The 20,837-nt window shown below is 39.4% G+C and overlaps 2 protein-coding genes across 3 annotated transcripts in view; one reads left to right on the forward strand and one right to left on the reverse strand.

Moving 5' to 3' along the window:
• The window catches only part of LOC134295905 (uncharacterized), a 55,268-nt gene extending 55,177 nt beyond the window's left edge, over window positions 1–91 (reverse strand). Inside the window, exon 1 of the mRNA XM_062969405.1 lies at window positions 12–91. Coding sequence (XP_062825475.1) covers window positions 12–91 — 80 coding nt within the window. The remainder of the gene's footprint in view (window positions 1–11) is intronic.
• Window positions 1–20,837, forward strand: part of glis3 (GLIS family zinc finger 3) — a 219,573-nt gene that overhangs the window by 3,805 nt on the left and 194,931 nt on the right. Inside the window, exons 2-3 of one of the 2 annotated variants that reach the window (XM_003216490.4) lie at window positions 13,355–13,412; window positions 17,940–18,420. In XM_003216490.4, the coding sequence (XP_003216538.2) occupies window positions 18,036–18,420 (385 nt within the window). In that variant the 5' untranslated portion in view covers window positions 13,355–13,412; window positions 17,940–18,035. The remainder of the gene's footprint in view (window positions 1–13,354; window positions 13,413–17,939; window positions 18,421–20,837) is intronic. The other variant, XM_062971953.1, reaches the window with a different exon arrangement.

A 20,837-nucleotide genomic window follows, 5' to 3' on the forward strand; every position in this document is an offset into this window, starting at 1 on the left:
TGAAACAGCACTTGGTGATGCGACTTTTTCGAACTACAATTTCCAGAATCTCCCAGCGAATGTAGCCATATTCATGCTGTTGGTCCACCATGTTTTCAAGATGCTTTTATTCCGTGTTTAGTAGCCAGTGTAGATGTGCCCTAGGGTTTCATCACAGCAACTTCCCCATTTCAAAGATCTTGGGAAGCAGCTGAAGACCTGGATGTGGGCCCAAGCTTTTGGCCTATTCTAGGATATGGGTTGATAGGACCTGATGTACTTGTTGGATTCATGTGAAGTTGAACACGGACTGGCTCTGACTTTTGGCTCAAGTCTACTGGCCGTGCTGTAACGGTCACACGGTGTTTTACTGTTTTAATTGGATTTACATATAACACAAAATGTAGTAAAAACCAACAATTATATGTGGCTTTTAATTTTGCCATTGTGTAAGATCGCTCTGGGTCCCTCTGGGGGAGAAGGGCAGTATATAAAATAAATACATAAATAAATATGAGGTAATAAGTCAAGTATGCGCCTTTGAGCATGCCAGCAGTGCCACTGTGTTGTAACAGCTAGCTCCCTGCTTCCACATCTTTGGGCCTTTTCACACTACACAATTATAGCACTTTGATAACTCTTCTGCTGCCATGGTTCCATCTGTGGAATGCTGGCATCTGTAGTATCGTGTGGTACCCCAGACTACAGGATGAACCCATAGGATGCAGCTGTGGCACTTATAGTGGAATCAAAATAGGATCCAAACACTATAATTCTGTAGTGTGAAAGGCCTAGAGAAATCTACAAAGGCTACCTTGTGTCCTCTGAATATGTCTTTCAGCTGTTACACAGCTCATATCCCGGTCTAGTATTTGGACTGCGGGATGCACTCTATTCATCATCTATGATCCTGTCATCTATTGTTGGATTGCATCTCAAGGCAGAATATCCAAGGGTAGAGGATGACTGGCATTAACATTAGTCATATATGGAATGCAAAGATGTTCATTTTAACCCTCTGAGGGAGTCATTTCAATTAAAAAAAGTAATGGAGTGAACATGTGATAAGGCACCACGATGAGGATTAAAGTGAGGTTTTTATAGGAGTGAGGGTTATATGACAACACATCATCCTAGCCATGCTGTGTATGTTTATGTGCCTTCACGTTTGTCAATTTATGGCAACCTCATAAATTTCATAGGGTGTCCTTAGTCAAGAAATGCTGAGTTGTGGTTTCATCATTTCCTTCCTCCAAAATACAGTCTACAGCACCTGGTATTCATCGGCGGCCTCCCATCCAAGTGCTAATCCCATTTAGCATCTAAGATTAGATGGGATTTGGTGCTTTTAGGATATGTAGGGCTCAAAGCATGTTTTTACCCAGCTGTAAATATCACTTAGCTGTGCTAGTTCAAAACAGTTTGCTACTTTAGACAAAAGACAAGGTGAGGGATTCAGCTCTTCATTTTGTGTACAAAAACTGACCAGTTGAATTTTACAGTGTCTCTTATCACACCTTATGGCAGCAGGCTAACCATAGTATATAGTGACACACTCACACACAACTCATTTCCACTCACTTCCTGTTGTCTTGTAACTAGGAGTTGTATGTGAGTCGTACATTTGTAACTTGGGGGCTGTCTGTACTTTTGCGGCATCACTGAATGCTTTTTGGTTTGCTATTTATGATTTCTCAGTTATTGAAGCCAATAATCATCCAGGGTCAGTCATAGAGCTTTTACTGAAACCAGGGAAACAACTATAAGGGGCGGATACTTCTGGGAAATATTGAAAGTTTCTTCTCCCACTAAAGAGGGCAACTGTCAAGCCTCCACTGTGCCTACAGACACATAGAACACATATATCTGGAATAAGAAAGATGGGCTTCCAGGTTGGTGTGATTTCTGTGCTGATCTAATTATTAGAGACACATAAACCAAACACTTGAGTACAAGGGTTGTAGTAGTAGTTTACTCCTAGGTAAAGGTAAAGGTTTTCTCTGACGTTGTCCAGTCTTGTCTGACTCTGGGGGCTGGTGCTCATCTCCATTTCTAAGCCAAAGAGCCAGCATTGTCCATAGACACCTCCAAGGTCATGTGGCCAGCATTCTTTCGAACTGCTAGGTTGGCAGAAGCTGGAGCTAACAGAGGGCGCTCACTCAGCTCCCTGGATTCGAACCTATGGCCTTTCAGTCTGCAAGTTCAACAGCTCAGCGCTTTAACACACTGTGCCACCGGGGGCTCGTAGTTTACTGCTACTGGAAGCTAAATTCATGCTTCTTTCAACTTCATTAGGAGGCTTCCTTAATAAAATCAAACTAAGGCCAGTCCTACTGTTAGACAAGGTGAAGTGACACTTCAGGCAACTTCAAGCAAATAGTTTGGTGCTATTAAAGGACTACAAATTGTTAGATGCTTTGTTATTATTATATTTTTACAACTAGGGATCGGGAAAAGTGCTTAAGTGGTTTCCTGCATGTTGTACCAAAATAACTTGGCTGGTTTGGGGGGGTGATTACATTTAACTTTCATGAGTGGGGAATGCCATTTGTGCTTCTGTAAAACCAGTGTTTTGAGCCATGTTACTCAAACCGTTTGTCAGCATAATCCAATAATTTATTTTTCTGACTGGCAGGAATTTACCAAGGTTTCAGACAGAAAAGGTCTTTCTCTTCACCTCTATATGCAAATGCTAGCAATTTAGACTGAGGCCTTCTACATGCAATGCCTGTGTTCTTGTTGTTGTTAATTGTCATCAAGTCAGCTTTGACTTACAAAGCCGTGGTGGTGCAATGGGTTAAACTGTTGTGCTGGCTGAACTGCTAACTTGAAGGCTGGCAGTTCAAATCCACAAGATGGAGTCTGCCAGCCCTAGCTTCCCATACAGGAACATGAGAGAAGCCCCCCGCAGAATAGTAACACATCTGGGCGTCCCCGGGCAACGTCTTTGAAGATGGCCGATTCTCTCACACCAGAAGCGACTTGCCTCAATTAGCTTCTGACACGTTAAAAAAAATTGGACGAGAGACCTCCAAGTCACCTTATCATGATCAGATCTTGCAAACTCAACTGTGGCTTCTTTGATTGAGTCTATCCAACTGGATTATGGTCTTCATCTTTTCTACCTTACCAATTATTGTCTCTTCTAGTGAGTCATGCCTTCTTGTGGTATGGCCAAAGTATGGCAGCCTCAGTTTAGTCATCTTGGCTTCTAGGAAAAGTTCAGGATTGAGTTGGTCTAGGACCCATTTATGTGTCTTTTTAGCAGTTCACAGTATTCATAGCATCACATCTCAAATGAGATTATTTTCTTCATCTCAGCCTTCTTCACTATCCGGCTTTCATAACCATACCCTGAATACCATAGCAAAACCTTTATATCAAAGGATCCTACCCTGATAAGGCTTAGAGCAGAACGAACAAGTAGATGCTCCCTTTCTCTTGTTTTTCCATGCACCACATTGTAGTGCAGCATTATTATACATAGTTACTATTGGCAGCATGCTGTAATGAGGGGCAAATAAATTCAGTCTGCACTTAATACAAACCTCTCTACTTCAGATTTCCAAACTCATGATGAAAACAGAATTGCAGTTATCTATTGGTATTTCTTATTCCCTGCATATTTTGATCCCATTTTCTGATTTAATAAAATCACACAAAAATACATAATAGTGAAAATGTATTGTACTGTATTGGGAAATGTTGGGCAAAACAGTGTATAAATGACATCAGTTTGGATAAACATGCTCTGAAATATCTAAAAAGAATTTAAAAGCTGGTGAAGAAATCTTGGAATGAACTTAACATTGAAAAAATGAGAAACTGACAGAAAATACAATTGATAAATTTGTCCATTCACTAATGTGTTTCCTCCTACTATTATGCTAGAAGGTTTATGCACTTGTGGATCATCCAATAGTAAAAATTTTGTTATTCTTACTTCAAAATTGTTTTTTCACCTCACAAACCTAATATTTGATGTTGGTGAGCATAGCCTTTGGATTTTTGTGTTCATAGATTAGGTTTGGAAGCAGAAAATTCATTATCTATCGCTCCAGACCTGTAAAATACACTCAGCTTGCCCTGCTGGGGCCACATGATTGATAACTATTATAAGTGAGAAAGTAAAGTACACATTGCTATTTTAAAAATCAGCAGTTTCCAGTTCTGTTTGTGCAACTACTAGTGTATTATTATCAATAATACTATTAGTCATATTGATTATGAGAAAGGACAATTTTAGATGATGTCAAATTACTGTTTTAATGGCTAATCAGATAAATAAAGGCAAATTTAAATTCTCATTAATATATTCTTCCATGGTAGAAGATTAAAAATGCACAAGCAATGGAAAGAGATTCCTGGCTGCAAAAATCTATTCATTTCAGTTGGAAATCTAGTTATCCTAAATCCGAAATACAAGTCAACAAGTAGGCCATGGAGCCAAATTTTGCACACTGAAATTGCTTCTGTTTGTGGTACTAGGATACTCTATTCACCTCCCTTCCGTTTACAATCCATTTTCTGCCTATCTCCTCCTCCTGCACCTCCTACAGTCAGGCTTCTGTGGCCACTGAGCTCTGTAGTCATTGAGTTGTTGTGATGGTTTCTCATTATGAAGTTTTTTTTTCTTTAAGATAATTTTTGGAGTGTGCAGTGTTCCCTCGCTATTTCATGGTTCACTTTTTGCTCCCTCACTGTTTCGTGGGTTTTTAATTAATATTAATGTACACATTTATCACGGTATTTTTGCTGTTTTGCAGGTTTTTGTGTTGTGCAAAGGGTTTTGGAAGGGGGGGGAGGAAGAAATAAAGGGAGAAGGGGCGGGAGGGTAGGGAAGGGTTGGAAATAAAAAAGGGTTATTTAGCTTCCATTCTTCTCCTCTGCCAGTGTACTGTATATTGTAACTGCTAAAATAAAGTACAGACTGCATTGTAGTAAGTGGTCTGTGCTTTGCTCTCCTCCACACATAGAATAATTATGGTGTCCCTACTTCGCGGATTTTCACTTGTTGCAGGTGGTCCTGGAACGTAACCCCCACGATAAGTGAGGGAACACTATTTATTCAAGCCGTGGTCTCCCCAACTCTGATGACACTGCCTCCTCAGGTGCTGTTTTGACTCCACAGAGAGTAATACTTCCCTCTGAATTTCTGAAAAGGGGAGTGATGTTCTTTCAAACGTGATTCTTAATTGTCGTAAATTGTGCTTTGGTATTGGAAACTATTTCTTTCCTATTCAGTACCTATAATTGCTTTTCAGAAGCACGGTTCTACTGTGGAAAACATTTCAATATGAATGAATAGAGTCAACACTTCTGATTAATTATTGCTCAACAACTTCAGTTCAGTAATTATGACTTAATTTTGTAGTACTCAGCAATGACTAAGGTGTTCTTTCCTACTACAAAGGGTAAATTAACCCAGTAATGGTAGGAAAATTGCTGCTATACAGTGACTCTCTTTATCTTGTATATACTCAAGTCTTTCATAGAAATTCCACAGAATGTAACTCTTTCATGTCCTTTTGACTCAATTATCTACACTTTAAAAATAAAATCTTGTAACATGATACATGTATTCATATATATCTGCCAACTGAGGAGAGAGTCCATGCATCTATTGAACTAGCCTTAAGTCCACAAAAGCTTAAACTACAATACATCTATCTCTATATATAAAAGGGTAATGGAATCACAGCACCGGACAAAACAACTAAACTAAATGCCCCACAACTTCGAAAATTGACAGCACAACCTCTCATCCACGCCTCTACGTTCATACAACAAAAAGAAAAGAAAAATTAAGTCCTAGCCACAGCAACGCGTGGCCGGGCACAGCTAGTTACTCTATAAGATGCCATACGACTCTCTTTTGCTATTAGCAAAACCTGGTTTCTGCCTCCTGAAGAAGGGGGTTTGTAGTTTAGCGAGGCCTAGGACCTGCCAGGCTGCACAGTCTAAAGGCCCTTCCTTAAACTACAAGTTGCAGAATTATGTTGAGGCGGGAGGTTAAAGAACCCCAGGAAATACCATATATGGGCAGAGATGGCGACGGCTAGCGACCCGGGTGCATAAACTCACAGAAACGTGATTTCTGGGAAATCATGTGTTTCTGAAGAAATGAAAGCTAAAGATAAACAAACAGCGCATGCGCACGCAGGCGCTCTGAATGATTGTGAACACGGCACAGAAAGAGTGCGGCCGGACCGCTGGTCAGCGCTGATTGGGTCCAAGTCAAGCAGCGTCACAACTCTAAGCCAATGAATTTGCTTGTGGGCGGGCATAACCCGAACCCTGTAGTGTGTATAAATATTTACTCAGCCCGCCGCTGGGGGTTCCTCCTGGGAGAGCACTTATTTTGTGCGAGGGGGAACCCTAGTGGCCACTCGCCAAATAAAACTGCTTTCTTGGAATTACTCCAGTTGTCCGTCTCCAATCCCTCCACTGCGCTCAACAAGGACCGTAGCACAAAGGTTCCGCTACAATGTAGGAGGCAGAAACTATTTAAAGTGCATCCATACTCTAGTACAGGCATGGGCAAGCCTCAGCTCTCCAGGTGTTTTGGACTTCAACTCCTAACAGCCGGTAGGCTGTTAGGAATTGTGGGAGTTGAAGTCCAAAACACCTGGAGGTCTGAAGTTTGCCCATGCCTGCTCTAGTGTGATGAGGTCCTTAACATCCATTTAGATCTTAAATTTGAACTAGGCCCACTGACACATAGGTCTTTTTGAGTGAGGATTAGTGTGCATCAAGATCTGAATCAGTCATGTAGTTTTTACATGAGTTTTTATCCAAATCATTATACTGAGTCAGAGGGGAAAGCGTCTGAAGAGGAATTCATTTTAAATGTGAGTAAAGGTGGTGAGACTGTGGAATGTTTATATACAAACTAAGGCAGACAAGGGCATGATGTATTGCTCTCTTTTAGGTCTGTGACAGCATCATGAGTACTAGGCTTTGTACTCATTCAGTGTACTAAATTATGCTATAATCAGCATGGACCTTCTGTTGTACCAGATTGAATGGATACTTGTTCCTTCCTCTGAAATATAGTCAGAGACACCTAGTATTCATTGGTGGCCTCTTACCAAAGTACTATCCAGTGCTGACCCTGCTTAGTCTGGATTTGGTGCCTCTAGAGTATTTACTTGAACCATATTACCTGACTCCCTCAATGTATGGCAGCTTTGGGTACAAGGAAATAATAAAGAGTGGCTCTCTCTCAGGAAGTGCAAGGTGGCAGAGGCAACATCTAAACAAGGAAGGCTTGGTGTTGTTGCATGGTTTTTCTTGGGTGCCTAGCAGGGTGGGTGCAGGGAGGAGAGGAAAGTTGTAGTTGCAGTTTTGGACAGTGGACCTGGTTGCGGTGGGTATGCAGATGCAGTGACAGCAAGCTCAGAAATGAAACCATGGAGTCTGTCTGGGTGAGTGGCCAAACAAGGACTACTGCAGCTAAGCATGGACTTGTTTCTGCTGCCTTTGCCACCTTTAATATACAGTCACCTCCTCTGATGGGGTCACACACTATGGTTTGTACCCTCTGCATCTCACAGCCAGTGATGCCAGTGCAAGGGGATACAAATAAAAGATGAGAAGGAAGAGAAGTAAAGCTGAAGTTGCCAGATAGTTACTGGAAATAACTCTTCCAACATTAGTGGGTACGCTTCTTTCCTGACAACTTGATGGAATGTTAATACAATAGAGTATCACTTATCCAACATAAATGGGCTGGCAGAACATTGGATAATAGTAAGGAGGGATTAAGGAAAAGCCTATTAAATGTCAAATTACTTTATGATTTTACAAATTAAGCACCAAAACATCATGTTTTACAACAAATTGACAGAAAAAGCAGTTCAATACACGGTAACGTTATGTAGTAATAATTACTGTATTTATGAATTTAGCACCGAAACATCTCAATATATTGAAAACATTAACTACAAAAACATTGCCTACTAAAAGGCAGACTGCGTTGGATAATACAGAATGTTGGATAAGTGAAGGTTGGATAAGCTCGGGCTGTGGCGCAGGCTGGAGAGCAGCTGCAATGAATCACTGCAATGAATCACTCTGACCAGGAGGTCATGAGTTCGAGGCCCGCTCGGAGCCTGTGTTTGTCCTGTCTTTGTTCTATGTTAAAAGGCATTGAATGTTTGCCTATATGTGTAATGTGATCCGCCCTGAGCCCCTTCGGGGTGAGAAGGGCGGAATATAAATGCTGTAAATAAATAAATAAAATAATAAGTGAGTATATATCTACTGTATATATAATATATACATTGATATAAACATTCAAGGACTGCTTGTCTATTTCACCTTCCTGATCAAACTACATTTCCAAGCTTGAAATGTTCTCTTAACTTGGACACAAACACCCAAAGGAAAAAAATCCTTTATTCTGATTCTATAAATTTAAGTAAAGGTTTTCCCCTGACATTAAGTCTAGTTGTGTCCGATTCTGTAACGGTGAATTAATTGTAAGATTTTGCATAAGATAATAGTTGTATTAGAAGTCAGATCATAGTTTTTTAAAAAAACAATTTAATGACTTTTTTCTTTGAAATTTTTAAAATAGAAATATATTGTCAAATTTTACCTATCTTTTCATATACATAAGAATTTTTGCTGTTTCCATATCATCTAGTTCATTTTGTAAAATACAATGTAATAGACTAACCTCTTAAACATGAAATCCCCATGTTGAAATTTTATTTTCTTCCAGGAAATTTTTGAAAGGTTTCCAGGTTTTAAAAAAAAATATTGAAGGGTCTTTTACCTGTCAAAATGCTATTACAGCTACTTTTAGTAACCATTTTTCTATTTTTGGTGTTTCTTCTAGTTCCCATGTCTGCACAATAACTATTTTAAAGTAGATTATTGCCATGTAAAAAGCAACTTTGTGCTCAATGTGTTGTCGAAGGCTTTCACAGCCAGAATAATTGAGGTGTTATGTGGTTTCTGGGATGTATGGCCATGTTCTAGCAACATTTTCGCCTGATTTTTTGCCTCCATCTGTGACTGCAAAGGATCATGCCAGCCATAGATGCAGGCAAAACGTCAGGAGAAAATGTTGCTAGAACGCGGCCGCACAGCTAGGAAACCACACAACATCCCAACGTTGTGTTACGTAATACTTTTAAAAAAACTTCACAGAGGTTTTGGATTAATAGACAAATGGTATAAAATACAAAACTTCAACTCAGAATGCCTCTAAAATGTCTGAGGATGGGGGGAAGAGATGCGAAAATAACTCAAAAGCTTTACCTGTTACACTCAACAATGTATAAGTTAATATTATATGAACTGTTACTTCATTATATGATACTCATCACAATACCATCCAACCCACTTGAATATGATGAATGTACACATCACACATGAGCAAATACTGTGACTGCATTATTTTAACTAGAGTCTGCTCAACATTAGCAAAGGAAATGAAAAGTCTTTCTTTTGATAGACTTCTGAACTGGAGAGAGCAGATTGCATTTCTCTACCAGCTTCCTAGATTTTGGACTGTCAGTAAGCTAAGTAGCAAAGTGAAGTGATTATCTTAATTATATCTCTTTTTAAATTTGAAACTTCTACCTAGAACTAAGGGGAAATCTATCCAGATGAGGATATAAATAGAAACCATCAAATGCGTACCTTAAAATAAAAGCTGCAATCCAACACCCCCCGAACATAGTGTAAATGAGACATGTTGCTCCAGCAGTATGCAACCCCTATACAGAATAGCAACAATATACTACACATGTTACTGACTGGATGCAATTGTGCAATCCACATATCACAACCACAATGCAGTACATAATGCTCATTGTATAGGCACAATGTGCAGTGATGCTGTATGTGCAAGTCCACTTTGGTCACTGTCAGCAAAAAATGTTTGTTACACTATGGCAAATAATACTTAGAGCACACATAGTGCAATTTGCACATGCATATTTCACTACCAGAATGATAGCCAGAAACTGTTCCAAAAGAGTAGAAGCATAATAGAGTTTTCTCCTTTCATCACTCTTTTAAAAGCCCATTTTATTTAGATTTCCATTTTAGAGATGCGTTTTCGAAAAAGCCTTTAAGTGGTTTCTAAAAGTTACTTATGCAAGGCTCAATTTGTCTGGTTGTATCAATTGTGCATTTTTGTTTGTTCTGAATGAAAGGTTTGCAGAAACATATCTCACTGCACTTTCTTTTTTTGGGTGTATTACCCTATTCCTATTTTCCCCATATTATTTTTGGCACTAGTATCAAATGTTGTTAAAGAAGTGAAGCCAGAAACACATCTGCTTTATTTATGGCAGAATACCTGTAATGATAATGATAAGAACAGATAAGAAATAATAATGTGGGATTGGTACTGGAAACCCAAATGACTCTCTGTCTCTTCCACTCCACCAGTTCAGTAGTTGCTACCCAGATTCTGGGAGCGGCTGCTTCCAGGGGACATAGCATCCTTTGCTCCTGACAGTCTTTCTTATCTGTAAGAATTAAACATTCAGTCAGAGTTGGATGAGATCACAAACCCCATCCAGTCTAACCCCTTGCCGTGCAGGAATACACATTCAAACCATACATGATAGATGACCCATGATGATGATGATGAAGAAACTAATAATAATGTGCTTTGGGATGTAAATAAACATGCGTTTGTAGACTGAAATTGCACACAGAAGAATTTTATTATTGTTGTGTACTTTCAGATTATTATTGCAACCTAACTGGGGTTTCTTGGGCTGAGAGTGTGTGACTCGCCCAAGGTCATCCAGTGGGTCTTTATAGCCAAGTGGGGAATCAAATCCTGGTCTCCATAGTCATAATGCAATGCTGAAACCATGACACCACTGGAGAGAGTATATTTAAAAATGAACCCTTTTGAGAAAGCAAATAACACACCCACCAACCCTGCGCAGGATGAGTCACCAATAAGTTTCATTACTTAAAGCTCTGCTCAAGAAGACAAAGGTTAGGGAAATTAAAAGAGAGCCCCAGAGGGACCAATCCCAAACGATATTGAACCATACAAAGTATCTCAGTTATCTCCTGCTAACTGCAGAATCTGGCAAATGAATGAAGAGGTGCAGGAGATAACTGAAGAATTTTCTCCAAAGAAATGCCTATGCCCCCTCTATTTTATTTCCACCAAATAGCAATACCCTTTGTATTTGGACAGGTTTTTGGCTGATAACTAGCTGTTGCAGAAGAGCCTTTTGTGAGCGCTATTGTACTGTTATCCTCATTTTTATATTTTAAATGCTTCAAAACTGTTTTAAATTAGCATTTTATATGATTGGTTATTTAGCTTTTAAAAGTGTTTATATTCTAAATGGTCTTTAGCCATATTTCGTTTATCTTATGCTGTGATTCAAGGAGTAACATCTGAGGTGCACACGAAGGTGTTAGTGGATGAATTTAACTATACATGCATTTTAAATTTTATAATTCATGGTTATATAGAGTCTAATTAGAGTTTTAACTGATGTGGTACTGTTTTATTGTTTATTAATATGTCATTGTTTTATTGAATGTATTTTGGGCAATGTGATTTGCCAACTGTTGTAAGCCACCCTGAGTCCCTTCAGGTGAGAAGGGCGGGGTAAAAATGATGTAAATAAATAAAATGATCCGATTTGGGTCCCTTAGTGGAGGAATGGTGAAATAAAAATCTTCTTGTCTGAATGCAATTCCAGTAGACATAAGGTGTGTCATAGGGTGCATTTACAATGTAGAATTACAGCTGTTTGACTCCACTCTAAGTGTCATGGCCTAATCCTATGAAATCATGGGATTTTTGGTTTGGTGAGGCATCTGCACTCTTTGGCACAGAAGGCTTATTGAACCATGGCAGTTAAAGTGGTGCAAGCTACATTAATTTTATAGTATATATCAGAGTTTCTCAAACTGTGCTCCTCCTAACAGTTGGTAAAATGGCTGGGATTTCTGGGAGCAGAAGTCCAAAACACCTGAAGGAGCACAGTTTGAGAAACACTGGTGTAGGTGAACCCATAGTTGCTTGTGTTCTTTCCTCTCTTCACTTAATGGTACTCGCAGTATCCCCCATCCCACACCTGAGGTTGGATCTGCATTCAACATAAATAGCCCACTTATATACAAAATAGAAAATAATAAGTTCAGTGAATAATTTGAGTGCCAAATTTATTATACTGTTCGAATTCACAGTAATCACAAACAATATTGTATGGGTTTTGTACAATCACTGAAATAATATCGATGCTGTGTGTTCTGATGCCAAATTGAACAAGAATCAGCTGCCCATGACCGGTTTCAGCCTTTCTCCAGGCCTTCTTCTGGTGGTCTGAAATTGTTATATACATCAACATTTGCTACAAAGATATCAATTTAACATCATATATTGAAATACATTTTAAGGTACTTACAAAGTTATAATCTTGACACTTGTTCTCCTTAGAGAGACAGGTTTTTATACATAGTGGAATCTAGACCAAAGGAACAAAATGTGGCTGCAAGCATTTGAAAGTTACATATACAAAAAATAAATGTTTTATCAAGATGTGAACGTATTTCACATATTAAGTGTGTACTCAGGGGATACTCTGCTGTGTGTTTGATTCTAATTGCGAGTATGAAAAACGTCTGGGAGTTCCCTCAGTTTAAAGGGGGAAGATATACGTAAGATGTTAAAGAGACAGAGAAGCTCATTTAAAACTGTAGGAATGAAAAATGGATCTACACTGCCATACAATCCAGTATCTGATCCCAAATTGTCTGCTCTGAGCTGGACTATATGTGGCTGGATCTACACTGCCCTATATCCCAGGATCAGATCTTGGGATATAGGACATATCCCTAGATTTGCTTATCCCAGATTATCTGGCAGTGTAGACTCATATAATTCAGTTCAAAGCAGATAATCTGGGATCACAAACTGGATTATATAGCAGTGCGGATGGGGGCTGATCTTGACACTGGCCAGGAAGACAGAGAGATAGTGCATTGCTTTATATGCAGTGAGGCAAGTTCTCAGCCATTATCTGGACTTCCTGATTTCCAAAAGAGTGCATAGCAATTTCATTTTGCTATTCCATTTCAGAATTGCATATAACCAATCTGATCCAATCAGGATATAGTCAGGTACAAATCTGTTCAAATTGCCCTGATTTTATTTGAAATTCTGGTTTCAGCTGAATGAAGTGGACAGCTCTAGTGATCACTACACAAATAATTAGAATGTTATATAGGCTATATTTCATCTGGTTGTATAGTTATAATACCACAAATCCTAGAAACAAGGACCTTTGTATCCACAGAGTGGTAATATAATATAGTCTTAGATAAAGAACATTGATTGGATCTGTGATCAATCAAACTGTCCTTTCTTTTGCAGGAAACTGCACATTAGGAGAAACTCAGACATCAGGAGTGTTTGGTCTTCACAACTGCTGGTAAGATTTCATTTGATACTGATCTGTGAGATTCAGTTATTCCTGATTTTTAAAAAAAATATCTACCCTACATTCACAACGAATCTTTATTGCTGCATTTTGTAATTGCAGAGAATCATATTTTTGTACTTTTTTCATGTCAGGAGTGACTTGAAAAACTACAATTCGCTTCTGGTATGAGAGAATTGGCCATCCGCAAAGACGTTGCCCAGGGGACACCAAGGTGTTTTACCATCTTGTGGGTGGTTTCTCTCATGACTCCGCATGGGAAGCTGAAGCTGACTGACAGAGCTCCCCCACTTCCCCAGATTCGAACCGCTGACTTTTTGGTCAGCAGTCCTGCCAGCACAAGGATTTAACCCATTGTGCCACCGGGGACTCCTATATTTGTATTGAAATGAACACATAATGTTTTTTTTTTTTACCTTTGCCATTCTAGGCAAACAATTCATGTTATCTAAAGGATGATTAAATAGCATACCTGTTCGTAGAAGGGGTCAGAAAAAGAAATACAGATCAGTGATAACATTTAATTGAACATGTTGTTATGTACCTTGTTTAAGGACAGCCTGGCAGTTTCAAGATGCATTTTCTTTACAAATTATACTGTATCTTTTCATCAAGCAAATTATAGGATTTCTAGTTTAAAACATCAGAAAGTGGCAAGCTGGTGAAGGCAATGTAGAACTTTTTTGTAAGAGCTAATAACAGAATGGGCAACAAGGAGACAAATACAGCAATCGAACATGTCATTGCATGTCAGTCCTATGACTTTCATTTAAAACACCCTAATAGTTTAATTATGAATTACTAATGATTAAATGACTGTTACTGTGAAGTCTTCCACCCTTCCTTCCTTCACTCTATAATAAACTTTACTGTTACTTACTGAAACTTACATCTTAAGGAAAACAAGCAGAAATGTAGATGTGCTGAAATCATCAGGAGCACATTGGCAATAGACCAGGGCAGGCCCTCTGTCAGATAATCAAAGCACATTGTTTCTGAACAAAAGTGAATGAATGTTCAACATATAAATTCCTGTTTTTTAAGCCTTCATAATGCTAATGTATTTTAAAGCTATAGACAAGAATTATTTTGATTGGCTGTTGATTTATAATACCATATGGCACACAGTTTTGCCAAGAGCGTGAATTCTCTTTGTTTTCCTGTTCTTTTTCTCGAGAGCTAGTCACCTGTGTTAGGCCAAGGTACATTCTGCTTTATACTAAAACAAACCCTAAAGAACATTCAGCCCCATCTGTCCCTTGCTGAATTGCAAAATGTGATTTATGTTGCAGCCAGCCACGAAAATAAATGATTTTGCTTTTAATCAATAAATGTTCCCACAATCTACAACTCGAACAATGAAAGTTAACAATTTAGCATTTATCTTTTTGAGTTAAATAAATTGACTTGGGGCTTTTGCACTCCCAGAGTTGTCAGTAGGAATATTGCCATGGCTTTAAACACAACTAGCATTAGTTTATTCATTATAGTCCATATTCCATCCACGGAAGGAATTTCTGTCATTTCAAATATTACCAATTTTTCCTGACATCACAGTCTAGTCCCTCCGATTTTTGTGTCACATATTTAGGGGACCTGAAAGGCTGCTTTAGGGAGGTGTTATAGGAAGGAAAGTCTGTTTCACACAACCCAGTTCCACCAACCTAAACTGAACCTAACACAAATGAGAACAATAGCATATACCGTATGTATCAAGAAAGAGAAATACACTCAGCGCCCCACATTCACTGGGGTTAGGGCTACAATACCCTTGTGAGACAGAAGAACTGTGAAGAAAAGGAATAGTCATTTGTTTTACCTGAGAAAACACCTCTCTAAGGGCACATCTACACTGACCATTTAATGCAGTTTCAGACTTTTGAAGAAAATGGTTTTGCTGTTTAGATTATTACAGAGGGAATCCTAGAACCAGTTCGAGGCCGGGATGGTGATTATATAAACCACAGTGCCCTGAGGCACACTAAGAACTTCTTTTTGCGTTCATGGAAGTTTTTGTTGTTGTATAGCTTGAATAGTTTGAACTGCATTAAATGATCAGTGTAGATGGGGCATAAGAATCTCTAGGTTCTCCCGTATGATTTCTACAGGAGGTTGACCACAGGCTCACACTGAAGGGCCTAGAGATTTCTAGAGAGGTGTCCTCCCATGTGACTCTATGATCAATTTCTGGTAGAAGTTGTACTGGAGAACATGCAAATTGGATAAAATCACTTAGGCCCTGAAGGATTTCATTTCAAAAAGTGTTCTGACTTGGCTCTTGAATAACATCAGTGTTAGTCCAAATCAATCCTGCATAGGGAGGGTTTTTATAGCTGGAGTGCCAGTAAATAAAAGGCTGTCTTCATGTGCTTTCACAATGCATTGCTCCTGCTCATGGGACACAGAGGTGAGCCTCTCCTAGAGACCTCCGCTTTGGGTAAAGATATTTTCGGAGAATTGTTCCCTTGGTCCTGTCAACAACCAGGTCCAGATCAGTTTAAGAATGAGAGCTCTCTCTCACCTAATTTCAGAAACTCTTGCCTTTTGATTGATACAGAGCAGCTCTGAGGTTCAAATTTTGTTGACGTGCCTTCAAGTCATGTTCGATTTAGGATTACCCTAAGATAACCCTGTTATTTATTCTAGGGGTGTGTGACTTGGCCAGGGTCATCCAGTGGGCTTCCATGGCTGAGCGGGGAATCAAGTCCTGGTATTTAGAGTTGTAGTCCATCATGAAAGCACCATGCCAGAGTTGATGTTGATGCACTACATCAGAGTATTCATGCTGGTGGAGGCAATGGAAGCAAAAAGAAAAAGACCATAGGAAATAGTGATAGTAATAAACACAATGCTTGAAACTAGCAGATTTTATCTGCTTTCTGTCACTAGCTCTGTATAGCTCTAGAAAAATACAGCTGTTAGTGAGCATTGCCAATTTTAGCCTGAGATTCACAGTTTTCTAGAACAGTTGTCCAAATTCAGTTGTGGAACTATTAAAGTATAACTAATTGTCAGCTTCTGTGTTGTATAAAGAAGTATTCATAATAAGCAAAGGCTAGCAATTTCTTTAAAGTATTTTTCATGTATATGTTTTTACATATTCTGGGAAAAAATGGCTTGCCTTGTTTGTTTAATAATCCAAAAAAAATTAGTTGAAGACCACCCTAATTATGATTCAGACTACACCAGTTCATTCATTTTTCTTCATTCACGCAAGAGGCACCTCCTCCCTTAAGGATCCATTCCCCACTCCTGATAATTGCTTTCTTTTTACATGGAAAGTATAGGATAGGCCAAAAGTCATGAAGGAGGTTCAACATTTCATAACTTCTTCATTTTTTGTTTTTAATTTACAGTACTATAGCATTGTCTACATTATATATCAGAAGTAAATTTATATTATGTGTGAACAATCAAAGCTCATAAATGGCATCCAATTCCATGGCATAATATACAGTATATATAGGACTGCTTCATGACTTTTGGCCCATCCTGTAGGAGCACTGGATGGATTTGCCTCTTTCTAGGTTTGAGTCAGCATGCATGTGCAAGGGTGAATATTTGCTTAGCAAGAGGGAAAGAGTAGTTTTGTACATAGATGTCTTGTGCAAATTGTTGAGTTCTTGATAGGGGAGTATGGGGGGAAGTGTTTGCCATTTTAGTCGCATCTTGAAATCTTGAGACACTGTGCATGGCTGAAAATGAGAAATATGATGAATATTCTTTGCATCCACATCACTTGCCTTGTTTGTATAGTAGCTATATGACTTTTCCCTGATTCACACATTTTCTGGTTTCTAGCCTGAGACGGCATGGAAGACTCTTGCAAGTAGAAACAAACCCTTCTATCTTGAATGTTGTCTTGTATCATAGTTTGTTCTATGTTAATCATGAAATTAACATGAATGTGTGTTTAAATAAACAATAGATAACACTACCTTTTATTTTAAAATAGTGTGCCAATATTTCTGTCAATTTACATCCTTACCAGTAGGTAGAAATATGCGGTTCTCATCATTCTTTTGTTGTGCTCCTGGGCATCAAAATATAAATCCACCACTGATTTCATACTTGGCCAGTGTCCCAGTGCTGCTTAACTGCTGTGCATGTTTTCTGTTCCCTTCTTTAAATTAGCACAAGGCAGAAATAAAAGAACAGGAGAGGGATGCTCTGCTCAGCCAGAGCTTCCCGGCGGCGGTTCGGTTTTCTCTCTGAGCTGCTTCTTTCACTTGCTCAGTGTTCATTCCATTTCATGGCTGGTTAACTAGCACAAAGGTAGCTGACCTCACTGTTAACTTCTGCTTTTGAAGGGGGCACAATTTCCTTGCATTATAGTTCTCAGTAATCATTTATCCTTCTCCCCAGAGCTCTTTCTCTGTGATTGCTTCTACTTTGATGTCCACACAATCAATATTTCTTCCCCATGCATTTAGACACAAAGCATTGCTCTTGTATTTTATATCAGTGCAAGTCATTTTATTTTTTATTACATTCTCTCCTCCCCCTTCCTTATAACAGGCTTAATGCAATATGGAAACCTCACTGACCATGGACTGATGCCTCCGCCACCCGGGGCTTTGCACTGCATATCTTTAAGAGAGCGACTCTTTCACAATGAATGTAAGGTCATGCAGTATGAGCCATCGGACAACAAGTACTCCTCACAGGTCCAAGATGGTAAACGGACTTCATATCCCACCTATCCGAGCTCATGTAGGAACTTCTTGCTTGTCAACTAGTGTTAGTACCCCAAGCCCAGCTATTGGGATCCTGTCCAGCAACTTTCATTTAAAGGCATCTCTTGGAGGAAGCATTGCCCCACCGAACAACATTGTTGATTCCAATATTCATTTCCCTGCTTTAAGCCCCAGGAGACAAACAGTTACAAGTGGGAAGCCTTCGTTCCAAGTCCCACAACCTCCAGGATTGACAGCACCACAGTTTTTGAAGCCAAAGCAGCAAGAATTTGAAAATAGTTTTACTACCAGCACAGTTAAAGGTAGGGCCAATTTTTCATTTTCTTGCACACTTAATAGTGTTATTTCTAGGAAATTATATATTGTTTCTGTATATATTGTTTCTGTATACCAGGCATGGGCAATCTTTGGCCCTCCAGGTGTTTTGGACATAAACTTCCACAATTCCTAACAGCCGGTAAGCTGGCTGAGATTTCTGGGAGTGAAGTCCAGAACACCTGGAGGGTCAAAGTTTGCCCATGATGGTTGTATACTATGGGGATGCTTCCAAGGTATCAATATTTCCTACCCATCCCCACATATTTCATGTTCAAAAGGAATCTCAGTGTATCTCTTTTCAAGCACAGCCTTTTTTCTGCGTGACTCTGCTTGTCAGTACAAGTATTCCCATTTTTGTACTCTGTTGGCCATCATCCCTTACTAGGGACACTGGGAATTTCTACACAGATACTACAATCCACTTTGGATTAAAACAAATTAGGTTTTCCATGCCTACAACAACACCCCAAGGACCAGTTGGATGATGGGACGCTGGCCACAGTATCCTCTAATTGTGGATTGGAACTGGACCCAGGAACTGCAGTATCTGCAGCTAGATAGCTATCAGCAAATGGATTTTTTTCTTAGCCAGTCTACTGATATGCGCTGGTGCACTGCTGATGATCAGAGTATATCCCAGTTTCGAGCCTGAATTCAATATACTCTGACCAGTCACAGTGCATTATCTAACTTGTTCCAGACTTTCTGGCGAGGGTTTTTCAAATGCATTGTTTCTGGCTTGATGCGTGCTACAGCGCACGGGGTGTGTATGTATGTTATATGGATACTCCATCCTTGAGCAGCTTTGAGTTGCATTTATAATGCCTATATAGAACTGCGTACTGTCAACCTCATTCCCAACAGGTTTCCCAACCAGAGAAATATAGAGTCTACTAGCTGTGCCCGGCCACGCGTTGCTGTGGCGAAGAATGGTGGTATGGGAAATAAAGTATTGAGGAATTGGTGGTAGTTAAGGTCAAGGGTAAAGGTTTTCCCCTGACGTTAAGTCCAGTCACGTCTGATTCTGGGGGTTGGTGCTCATCTCCATTTCTAAGCCGAAGTGCCGGCGTTGTCCGTAGACTCCTCCAAGGTCATGTGGGATGACTGCATGGAGCGGCGTTACCTTCCCGCCAGAGCAGTACCTATTGATACACTCACATTTACATGTTTTTGAACTTCTGGGTTGGCAGAAGCTGGGGCTAACAGTGGGGGCTCTCTCCGCTCCCCCAATTCAAACCTGCGGCCTTTTGGTCCAGAAGTTCAGCAGCTCAGCGCTTTAACATGCTGTGCCATCAGGGGATATTATTTCCTAAAGGTTGTGAATATACAATATTTCTGTTTTTTTGTTTTTGTTTTGTTTTTTTTTGGTCTGTTGGAGGCAAGTATGAATGCTGCAATTAGGAAAAATGATTAGGATGTAATGGCCTTGCAGATTTAAAGCCTAGCTGTTTCCTCCCTGAGTGATTTTTTTGTTGGGAGGTGTTAGCTGGCCCTGATTCTTTCCTGTCTGGAATTGCCTTGTTTTCAGAGTGGTGTTGTTTGCGATATTTTATGTGCTTCTACTGTCTGTGGCCCTGAGAAAACAGAGGATTGGCCAGACTTTGATGATGAGAATACTTTGTTGGGAGGTGTTAGCTGGCCCTGATTGTTTCCTGTGTGGAATTCCCCTGTTTTCAGAGTGTTGTTCTTTATTTAGTGTTCTGATTTTAGAGATTGTGTTGTTCTGTTTTATTATACCACATAAATTTTTATATATTCTGATTTTAGTGTTTTTGAATACTTGGAGCCAGATTGTATTCATTTTCACGGTTGACTGCAACACAATAATAATAATAATAATAATAATAATAATAATAATAATAATAATAGTAATGATAGTAATAATAATGACTTCGGTAATACATAGTGCTTCACTGCCTTCTCAGCTTCCTTTCTGGAAGAATCCTTTCTTGGGAGGTGTTAGCTGGCCCTGATTGTTTCCTTTGTGGAATTTCCAATTTCCTTGCTTTATTTACTTTCTTTATTTCTTTATTACTGTGATGACCCATGGGCCTTGTAGTCCTGCTCAGGACATTGTAATTCCTGATGAAGATGAAAACTTGGGTTTTTTACCTTCCCAGTCTGAACTGGATTCCTCTCAGCCAGATCTTTCCCAGGCAGATCTGGGAACCTTGCACCTGCAAGAAAGTTGTCTCCCAGAAGTATGTCAAACAAGCCCAGAGCCTACTTCTCCCGTGTTCTTGCGCCGGGAGTTTTGTAAACAACAGAGAAGTTTGGAATCAGCTTCGCGCAGGAGTGCGAGGATTGCAGCTAAGAATGTAGCCAATTAAGACTGCTTCTCGTGAGAATCTTTAAGGAGTTTAACATCTGGTCTCAGAGTTTAGCTTTCGTTTCTGATTCC

Source organism: Anolis carolinensis, chromosome 2, assembly GCF_035594765.1.
Source record: "Anolis carolinensis isolate JA03-04 chromosome 2, rAnoCar3.1.pri, whole genome shotgun sequence".
Classification (NCBI taxonomy): Eukaryota; Metazoa; Chordata; class Lepidosauria; order Squamata; family Dactyloidae; genus Anolis; species Anolis carolinensis.